At 28.3% G+C, this 11,814-nt stretch overlaps 1 protein-coding gene across 1 annotated transcript; it reads right to left on the bottom strand.

Moving 5' to 3' along the window:
* Positions 1-10,108: 10,108 nt before the first annotated feature.
* Positions 10,109-10,483, bottom strand: LOC131056360 (uncharacterized). The gene has a single exon (XM_057990720.2). The coding sequence runs from the start codon at positions 10,481-10,483 to the stop codon at positions 10,109-10,111; it is 375 nt and encodes a 124-aa protein (XP_057846703.2).
* Positions 10,484-11,814: the final 1,331 nt, after the last annotated feature.

Below are 11,814 nucleotides of genomic sequence, written 5' to 3'. Positions count from 1 at the left end.
TCAACACAAGATTGTCCCAACAATCCTTGATCTATAAAAATAAGTAAAAGATAATGACTAGTGGAGATTATGTCTTGATTTATTGGTCCCAATCATTCTTTCATTTGTTGATTCAAAGGATGAGATTGATCTTTGTTGTATTCAACAATGATATGGATAAAATTGTCACAATTGAGTTTGGTTCCAAAAAATTTATTATAGAAATCAAAGTAGTTTTGGATGTTAGATATCAACAACATTTGCATAGGATACAACAAATATCAACATTCCAGAGACCACAAGAGATATATAGTGGCAATAAGTATATTGCAAGCTAGTTTAGCCAATATTGTAGTATCTATTGCAGTAAGCAGTTTTGGCCATGCCATTAGTATCAACAACTACAAAAAGCGAGTGTTGATCTTAACCGTCATAAATCAACTTCCTATTTCTTAAAAGAAATAATTAACACTTATAGACAATCCAAAAAAATTATAATAAAGAAATTTAATATCATAAACTATAGGAAACTTTTGACATAGAAATTTGAACTCTTATGTAATCTCTCATTTATCTTCCTTTTCGGAGGCCCGACTAATTTGTGCATATCTAAAAATATCTTTAGTTTGGAAAAAAAAAAAAATTCATTGTTCATATAAAATATGTAGCCATGTAATCATAATTCCTACATGTTTACCACAGACCATCCAAAACTGTGCAATTCTTTCGGTTTACAAGTACAAATTCGATTGAAAAGCTGAGAGTAGGAAACAATTTCCGATACAAATTTATAATCATAGATTGTATATCTCACAGTTTAAAAATCTAAATGTTTAAATTACATTACTATCAACATAATTATAACCTTTTAAATCTACATTATAATATATCAACATAATTATTATTATTACTTGAGTTTTTTTTTTTTTTATGATGGAGGTCTAGACTTGTCAGCACGACAGCCCATCAAGGGCATGAAGTCCACGAGGGCCTTCACAAAGTATTTTTTGTCATCTGATATAGGGCACGAGCCAATAGGCTGAACCTCTTCGGCTAAAAGCCAAAGACTGAATTTAAAGCAGAGGAGATTCGGGAGTTTTATCAAGCAAGAAATCAACAAAATTACATACAATTTTATATATGATAGAAACAAAGGAGCATCAAATAGAAACAAAGACATAATTTATATTGATCAGAATAAACTATCACAATATTTTTTCCCTTGTATATGATAGAAACAGAGGAGCAGCAAATAGCATAAAATAAAATAAAATTATATTGATCAAAATAAATTGTTACATATTGTGAGAGCTTCAGTTCTATGCTAAGCACCAGAAAAAAGAGTGCATACAAACAATATATAAAATGCCTAATAACACACAATACAGAGAATAGAATAAAATAATGTTTCCTAAATCACCAACAATCTCTACCAGCCTGCTGATATATTTATCTTTAATGCTAAGATTTTATTGAGACACTATATAGTGATGTTAAAATGGAAGATGTTATAATAGACAATCTAATGGAGAATGCCCAGATAGAAGAAGAAGACGAAGATGCTATAATCGATCATCATCATTTTCCATTATATTATCATTGTTGTCTTCCTCTTCTATCTTTGCATCCTCCTTTAGATCCTCCATTATATTATCATCATTGTCATCTTCCTCTTCTATCTCTACATCCTCCTTTAGATCCTCCATTATATTATCATCGTCGTCTTCCTCTTCTATCTTTGCATCCTCCTTTAGATCCTTCATTAGAACATCCATTGATTCCTCCATTAGATCCTCCTTTGGATCATCCATTAGATCTTCAATTAGATCCTCCATTAGATCATCCATTAGATCATGTTCAAACACAACATTGATCTGTGCATCTGCCATTGCCACATCTACATATTCTTCAACAATCTCCATTTCAATATCACCACTCATGGCTACCTGGGAAAAAGCTTAAGCCAAACCAGGGTAGAAGGTAGAAGAAACTATTTCAGGGGAAAAGGCTATAATTTAAGCTGTATGGTGATGTAAGAGGGTAGAAGAAACTATTTATAGCCCATCAACTGATAAGAACAAATAATTTGGAAGATTAATTCAAATATCTTCATTTCTTAAAATCCGACATGTAGCTTACAGTGGCTTCACAAAAAGTGCATGCACAACCAACGACAAATTGAACTGAAGTGCATGTGCAGGAACATCTATTTTTTCCTTTAATTTTATTTATTTTTATGCACAATGTCACTCAAGTTGTATGTGCCGCTTAATTTAATGTTATGTTTTTGCATAATAACCTACAATTATGTTTTAGCGTTCCATAATAATCATCGTAATGTAGTTTTATTTAGGAAATATTTTTTATGTATGTTCTTTATTTAGAACTATTTGTTAACTAAGCCTGCTGCTATTTTTAGTTCACATCGGCAGTCAAGAGTTAGTAGAAGTGCTCATATTTCTTTATTTCATTTTTATACGTGAATATTAATTTTTTTTTAAAAGATATGTCTTCAAAATTATAATTTTAATTTTTAATGATTATTATTTATATAAAATATATATTGAATATTGTTTATAAATGTATTTTGAATGACTATTATTTATATAAAATATATATTTAATAATGTTAATAAAAATATATTTAAAAATGTTATTGTATTTAGTTATTCATTTTAATGAAAACATTTATTTTTAATAATTTATTTAAAAAGAAAAAAATAAAGTTTATGAAATTTTTTTAGGATTTATGAGAGTCATACTACTATATGGTCAATTATATAATCTTACAAAAAAAATATTATTCAAGATTTTTATGAAACTTATGAACCATATATGGTTGATTAAATTGTCTTACAACAAATATGAAAATAAAGTGGACAAAAATAAATAAATATCTAATGACCAATACATTGATTTTGGACTATGTTTCAAGTCAGTGATTTCATTAATTTACATGTCTATAGTTGGATAAGGAAATTATGTTGGTAAGAATGTGCAAAGTAAGGCAATGTTCTTAAATATTGTATTTTTTGTTCATATCAATAGATATTTGGAAGGACAAGAATTTAAAAAGTTTGAAAAGTTTCTATGATTTTTTATTTGTGAAGTTTAAATTCCTACAATTAAAAATTTCTTTAACATTCAATTTTAAAACAGAAATATCAATTTTACTATATCTAAATACATATATAACTTTTTTATTAATTAATTTTGTTTTGTATTTAAAAAATAATTATTTTTTATGACTTTTAAAATGGTTGGATGATAAGAAAATTAAATATCAACTCATTAAATATATGACCATACAAAAAATTATTGCACATACCTTTAATAATTACCATCACTTTTAAGTAGTCTTTATAGAACTACATTATTGATCTCTATGTGATAAACCTCTATTACTTCATATAACCAGCTAAATGAGAAGAAAAATAGTGCTTAGGAATATGTCTTCACAAAGCTAAATTCTTAAGTGAGATAAAATTGCTCAAGCTCATTGGATTCTACATCTTTCCATTTTCTTACATTCTTCATTTCTTAATGGATTATTACTTAGGTTATTTTCATATTTCATGGGAATTCCTTTTCCCTTCCTACATGGAGGATGAGCACAATTCTCGTGCATTTGTATTCAAATATTTTTAATATTTTTAATTTTTAATTTTATCTTAATTTTATGTTTAAATATTAACTTGTTAATTAATACAAACATTGATCGCATAATTTCATGCAAATATTATTTTTGGAGGCTATCATTTTGGAAATCAAAAAAATTATTCCACTAAGCACCACAGTAATAATTTGTAACATAAAATTAACTTAGGATTGTATTTAGTTATATATATTTATTAATATATATTTTATAAAATTATATATATTTAATAATGTTAATAAATATATAATTAAAAATGTTATTCTATTTAGTTATTTATTTTAATGAAAATAATTATTTTTTATAATTTATTTATTAAAAAAAAAAAAAATTAATGAAAGTTTAGGATTAATGGGAGTGTGGATACTACTATATGGTCAATTATATAATCTTACAAAAAATGTTATTGAAGATTTTTATAAAAATTATGAGTCATATATGGTTGATTATATTGTCTTACCAAACAAAATTGAGAAATAAAGTGGACAAAAATAAGCAAATGTCTAGTGACCAATGCATTGATGTCGAACTATGTTTCTTTAGTGATTACATTGAATTTACATATCTATAGTTAGATAAGGAAACTATGTTGGCAAGAATGTGCAAAGTAAGGCAAGGTTCTCAAATACTGTATTTTATGTTCACATCAATAGGTATTTGGAAGAACAAGAATTTAAGATTTTGAAAAGTTTAATATTTTTAAGATTTTTATGAAAATTATGGACCATATATGTTTGATTAAATTTCCTTACAACAAATATGAAAATAAAGTGGACAAAAATAAATAAATATCTAATGACCAATACATTGATATTGGACTATGTTTCAAGTTAGTGATTTCATTGAATTTGTATGTCTATAGTTAGAGAAGGAAATTATGTTGGCAAGAATGTGCAAAGTAAGGCAAGGTTCTTAAATATTGTACTTTTTGTTCACATCAATAGATATTTAGAAGAACAAGAATTTAAGATTTTCAAAAGTGTATGATTTTTTATTTGTGAAGTTTAAATTCATACAATTAAATATTTCTTTAACATTCAATTTTAAAATATAAATATCAATTTTACCATATCTTAGAAGGGTATATATAAATTTTTTATTAATCAATTTTTCATGTAATTAAAAAATAATTATTTTTTATGACTTTTAAAATGGTTGGATGATAAGAAAATTAAATATCAACTCATGAGAAATATGACCATACAAAAAATTATTGCACATACCTTTAATAGTTACCATCACCTTTAAGTAGTCTTTACAAAGCTACAGTCTTGAGCTCTATGAGGTAAACCTCTATTATAGGAAGTAACCATCTAAATGGAGAACAAAAATAGTGTTTAAGAATATGTCTTTACAAAGATAAATTATTGGGTGAGATAAAATTACTCAAGCTCATTAGCGTCTACATCTTTCCATTTTCTTACATTCTTCATTTCTTAATGGATTATTACATCATCAGGTTGAGTCTTGGGAGCCTCATTTCCCTCCTTTTTATGTGTTTTCTTCTTCTAATTTGGTTTCTCAACTTCATCATCATCAGGTTTACATGTTATCAAGTGAGCATTTATAAAATTGCCACCATAATTTCACCTATCTTTTGAGCTTTCTAACCATATAATGTTTTTCAGATTTAAACAAAATTAACATATTAATTCTTAATTTCTTTTATCAATGTCTCTAGAGTTTCTTAGAGACATTTGTGTACCATTTTTTTAATAACTTTTGAAATACTTGTCTAAATTTGAAAAAAATTATATACTATTGTTCTATGCTTCATTCTTTACACTATAAAAAAAATAAAATTGATTTTTTAATTATTTTGGTGCAAATTATGTGATGTGTACAAACATATACCTTAGTTTCAAGATGCATCCACTTAAAAAATCATTAAAAAAATACTCAACAAAAAATTATAAAAAAGTACACAATTTCTAGTACTCACTCTTAACTATTTTTCTACCAAAGGGTTTTTTAAAATACTAAATGAAACTTTAACTTTTTTTATGAGCATACCAGACACTATGTTATGTTTTGCTGGAAAAAATAGGAACACTTTTGTGTGTACAAAATATTTGACCCTCTTAATATTATCCATTTTTTTTTAAAAAGAGTAGTTTGGAAACTAGATTCAGAGTACTACAATTCTTGTTACTTTGGTATCTTCAAATTTTGATTGGATGAGTCTCAAATAGCTCCACCAAGTTTAGGTTTAGTTGATTTCAAAAAAGAAGTGGCCACTTATATCCCCTTTCTTGTTCACCATCTTGGTGCACTTGCCCCATGGCAGTTTTTCTTCCTGAATCATTGAAAATGATAGTACACATCCCAAGAGAAAATCCACATATAGGTGAATTTGAGGGTAATTGTGCAGAGTGTAGAGATTCTAATATTCCATATGCCAAATGGGATCCTTTCTTGTATTGGTATAAGAGAAGAGGGAGGCGAGTAGAAAAATATCTCGATTTATGAGATAGGCAAACTAGTTATCGCAACTATTTTTGTGGATGTACATTTTGTTAGAGCTATTGCAAAGGCATACAACCCTAATGTTAGGATGATTAGAGATGGATATGGTGGAGAAATAGCTTCCACCAACAAGATAAACATTGTAGATGTCTTTGATTTAAATAGGGTTATGAATAAGGTTATTAACTTTGAATTTTTCAAAGTGGAATGCTTCAAGCATAGAAGAAAATTTAGGGTTGCATCTCTTGCAAGGAAGAAACTAAAAAGTTAAAACAACAAGGCTATCCCAATTCCTGATAATGAGGCAAAATCCTTTGTAGTGGATATATTTAATCAATACCTATTATTCATTCTACCAATCCACGGGAGAGGATTCAAGAGCCAAGATCCCAATTCATATAATGTATACATATATTTTAAATCAAATGTATAATTAGCTAATGGAAATCTAAAGGAATGGCAAGGTGATCATTGTTACATGGTACTCCTTGCTATGATACTTGTTGTTGTTTGAAGGTAGAGGTAGATGGGACAAGGCCCTTTAGGTGAAAATGACACATAGGAAAAAAGAAAATGCTACCAATATAGTTTTGGACATATGTTTTGGACAACCATTGTTCAAATGCTAGTTGTACACTTCTTCACAAGAACTTTATTTTCAAGCCTTTAAACCACTTGAGAAGAGAATTATGGGGTCTTCCTATTGAAGTATTAAGTATTTTAAGACCTAAAGATATATCACTTGATTTGAATATAAATTGTTAATTCGAGTGATTGGTTTTACCATTATTATTCCACTTCTATTAGATTCTATGGGTGCTTGATTCCTCCATATGTCTTGCCAAAGTATGTTCCCAAGAGGTTGGCATACTTAGAGCTTACATAGCAGTTAAATGAAATTGAGAAACTACACCTGAAAGGTGAAAATAAGGGACACTTTCTACCTTCTAGAATGCTATCTTTTTTATTTTACTATAAATAGAGAAGGATTAGTTGAAATTTATCCAATTCTAAAGGCTTAAAAAATGAAGTTAGATAAAGTCCAAAATTGTGGTCTTGAGGATTCCATACATCAAATATGAGTGAAAATAAGGGGGTCTTCCTTTGTTCACCAAGTTCTTATTGAAGTAGATTTGATCATAAACTATCTCTTACTCCTAAGGAGACTTATGACAAAAGAAGAAAGTGGGAAATGTTACAAAGAGGACAATAACAAAAAAATAAAAATAACCCATAGTATAAATGAATCTTTATTTGCATTATAATCCCATTGGTAGAATAAAAAAGATGTCATTAGAAAAAAATGAAACATTAGCTGGTAAAGCCCCTATAGTTGAAAGAAGAATTTTTTATCAGGCACTCTTTGCAGAATATGTGCAGAAGCCAAAAGGATCAAAGATTATGAAGCTTGATTCTCAATAAGTAAAAATATCTTGTGCACAATTCCTTGTTGATGATGACTTTGTGAACACTCCTAAATTAAAGGACTTTGTTATGACGATAAAGAGAAATGAGTTTTCAGAAAAGTTAGACAAAGCCAAGATGGGTGTGGATCCCTCTAAATATGAGGAGATGACTACCACAGTGCTGAAATAAATGATTTTTGATACAAAGACTATCTCGCTTGAGAAAGGTAGGAGAATGGTGAGAGAAAATGGTATCCTCCTTCTCCTTGATTGGGATATAGATCTCACATTGGCCCTAGATGCAACAAAGAGAAAAATGATGAATTTTTTAGTATGATGAAGAAGGAAAAAAGAAAATTTATGGATCTAGCTTTAGTATAAAGTTGAAACTATAGCTAATTATGAAATGGCCCCTAGTACCAATAAGACACCTATGACAGAGGTTACTTAGGAGATGATGGTAAATTTAATTGTGATAAGATTGTCTTAAACCTTAACCCCTAGGCAAGAACATTATCAATCCATACCTAGTCCTATAGGAGAAACTTGATAGATTGTTGGAAGAGTATATCAAATTGACTGATGCGAACAATAAAGAAGTCCTGAAAAATGCTACCTTCTAATCATCACTAATGCCTCCAAGTCTTGTAGCTCCCCTCTCTTAACATACATGATTGAATACAAAAATAAAATAGCCAAAAAAATTGAAGACTTGGAAGAAGTGAAATGGGACAAGATGAAGGGTTAAACGCAGACATTGTTTAAACTTACAGATGTCCTCAAGAATAGGATAAAAATGGAAAATGATAGGCTTGAGGACACATATGCCAGTTTTAAGGCATTATGCATAGCTTAGGAAAAGTGTACAGAGCATTCTCTAATCTTGAAACCATTGGTTGACATAAGGGGATGTAGCAACAACACATTGACATTGATAAGGAGAATTGCCTAGTATGATCCCAACATTCCTCCAGGGCCAACTCTACAACACAAATGATAGCAATAGTAATGAAGGAGAGTGCTTTATTGCAGCATATAGAGCAACACATAAAGTCAAAATTAAATTTCTTTGAAAGAATTCAACACAAGATTGTCCCGACAATCCTTGATCTAGAAACATAAGTAAGAGATTATGACCAATGGAGATTATATCTTGATTTATTGGTCCCAATCATTCTTTCATTTGTTGATTCAAAGGATGAGATTGATCTTTGTTGTATTCAACAAATGCTATGGATAAAATTGTCACAATTGAGTTTGGTTCCAAAAGATTTATTATAGAAATCAGAGTAGTTTTGGATGTTATATATCAACAACATTTGCATAGGATACAACAAATATCAACATTCTAGAGACCACAAGAGATATACAGTGGCAATAAGTATATTGCAAGCTAGTTTAGCCAATATTGTAGTATCTATTGCAGTAAGCAGTATCAAGAATAGCAAAAAGGGAGTGTTGATCTTAACCGTCATAAATCAACTTCCTATTTCTTAAAAGAAATAATTAACACTTATAGACAATCCAAAAAAATTATAATAAAAAAATTTAATATCATAAACTACAGGAAACTTTTGACATAGAAATTTGAACTCTTATGTAATCTCTCATTTATCTTCCTTTTCAGAGGCCCGACAAATTTATGCATATCTAAAAATATCTTCAGTTTGGAAAAAAAATTAAAAAAGAATTTGTTCATATAAAATATGTAGCCATGTAATCATAATTCATACATGTTTATAACAGACCATCCAAAATTGTGCAATTCTTTCGGTTTACAAGTACAAATTCGATTGAAAAGCCGACAGTAGTAAACAATTTTCTATACAAATTTACAATCACAGATTGTATATCTCATAGTTTAAAAATCTAAATGTTTAAATTACATTACTATTAACATAATTATAACCTTTCAAATCTACATTATAATATATCAACATAATCATTACTATTATTTGAGTTTTTTTTTTTTTATGATGGAGGTCTAGACTTGCGAGCATGACAACCCAGCAAAGGCATGAAGTCCACAAGGGCCTTCACAAAGTATTTTTTGTCATCCAATAAAGGGCATGAGCCAATAGGCTAAAAATCTTCAACTAAAAGCCAAAGACTGAATTTGAAGCAGAGGAGATTTCAGAGTTTTATCAAGCAGGAAATCAACAAAATTATTTACAATTTTATATATGATAGAAATAGAGGAGCATCAAATAGAAACAAAGACAGAATTTATATTGAACAAAATAAACTATCACAATATTTTTTCCCTTGTATATGATAGAAACAGAGGAGCAGCAAATAGCAAAAAAAATAAAAATTATATTGATCAGAATAAATTGTTACATATTGCGAGAGCTTCAGTTCTATGCTAAGTACCAGAAAAAAGAGTGCATACAAACAATATATAAAATACCTAATAACACACAATACAGAGAACAGAATAAAATAATGTTTCCTAAATCACCAACAATCTGTGCCAGCCTGCTGATATATTTATCTTTAATGTTGAGATTTTCTTGAGACACTATATAGTGATATTGAAATGGAAGATGCTATAATAGACGATCTAATGGAGAATGCCCATATAGAAGAAGAAGACAAAGATTCTATAATGGATCATCATCATCTTCCTCTTCTATCTCTGCATCCTCCTTTAGATCCTCCATTATATTATCATCGTCATCTTCCTCTTCCATCTCTGCATCCTCCTTTAGATCCTCCATTATATTATCATCGTCGTCATCTTCCTCTTCTATTTCTACATCCTCCTTTAGATCCTCCGTTATATTATCGTCATCGTCTTCCTCTTCTATCTCAGCATCATCCTTTAGATCCTCCATTAGAACATCCATTGATTCCTCCGTTAGATCATCCATTAGATCCTCCATTAGATCATCTTCAAACACAGCATTGATATGTGCATCTGCCATTGCCACATCTACATATTCTTCAACAATCTCCATTTCAATATCACCACTCATGGCTACTTGGGAAAAAACTTAAGCCAAACCAGGGTAGAAGGTAGAAGAAACTATTTCAAGGGAAAAGGCTAGAATTTAAGCTTTATGGTGATGTAAGAGGGTAGAAGAAACTATTTATAGCCCATCAGCTGATAAGAATAGATAATTTGGAAGATTAATTCAAATATCTTCATTTCTTAAAATCTGACATGCAGCTTAGAATGGCTTCACAAAGAGTGCATGCACAACCAACGACAGATTGAACTGAAGTGCATGTGCAGGAACATTTTTTTTTTCTTTAATTTTATTTATGTTTATGCACAATGTCACTCAAGTTGTATGTGCCGCTTAATTTAATGTTATGTTTTTGCATAATAAACTGCAATTATGTTTTAGAATTCCATAATAATCGTCGTAATGTAGTTTTATTTAGGAAATATTTTTTATGCATCCCATGCACGTTTATGTTCTTTATTTAGAACTATTTGTTAACTAAGCCTGCTGCTATTTTTAGTTCACATCGGCAGTCAAGACTTAGTAGAAGTGCTCATATTTCTTTATGTCATTTTTATATGTGAATATTAATTTTTTATATTAAAAGATATATGTCTTCAAAATAATAATTTTAATTTTTAATGATTATTATTTATATAAAATATATATTGAATATTGTTTATAATTGTATTTTTAATGACTATTATTTATATAAAATATATATTTAAAAATGTTATTGTATTTAGTTATTCATTTTAATGAAAACATTTATTTTTAATAATTTAATTAAAAAGAAAAAATTAATTTTATTAAATTTTTAGGATTTATGGGAATCATTTTACTATATGGTCAATTATATAATCTTACAAAAAATATTATTTAAATTTTTTATGAAAATTATGAACCATATATGGTTGATTAAATTGTCTTGCAACAAATATGAAAATAAAGTGGACAAAAATAAATAAATAGCTAATGACCAATACATTGACGTTGGACTATGTTTCAAGTCAGTGATTTCATTAATTTACATGTCTATAGTCGGATAAGGAAATTATGTTAGTAAGAATGTGCAAAGTATGGCAAGGTTCTTAAATATTGTACTTTTTGTTCATATCAATAGATATTTGGAAGGACAAGAATTTAAAAAGTTTGAAAAGTTTCTATGATTTTTTATTTGTCAAAGTTTAAATTCTTAAAATTAAAAATATCTTTAACATTCAATTTTAAAATATAAATATCAATTTTACTATATCTAAATATATATATAACTTTTTTGTTAATTAATTTTGTCTTGTATTTAAAAAATAATTATTTTTTATGACTTTTAAAATGGTTGGATGATAAGAAAATTAAAT

This window comes from Cryptomeria japonica, chromosome 7 (genome assembly GCF_030272615.1).
Source record: "Cryptomeria japonica chromosome 7, Sugi_1.0, whole genome shotgun sequence".
NCBI classification, from domain to species: Eukaryota; Viridiplantae; Streptophyta; class Pinopsida; order Cupressales; family Cupressaceae; genus Cryptomeria; species Cryptomeria japonica.
The sequence above is the reverse complement of the archived record's forward strand: the minus strand, read 5'-3'. Positions and strand labels throughout refer to the sequence as shown.

Coding starts and splice junctions, on each gene's coding strand:
- LOC131056360 (XM_057990720.2), bottom strand. CDS start 10,483: ATGAGTGGTGATATTGAAATGGAGATTGTTGAAGAATATGTAGATGTG.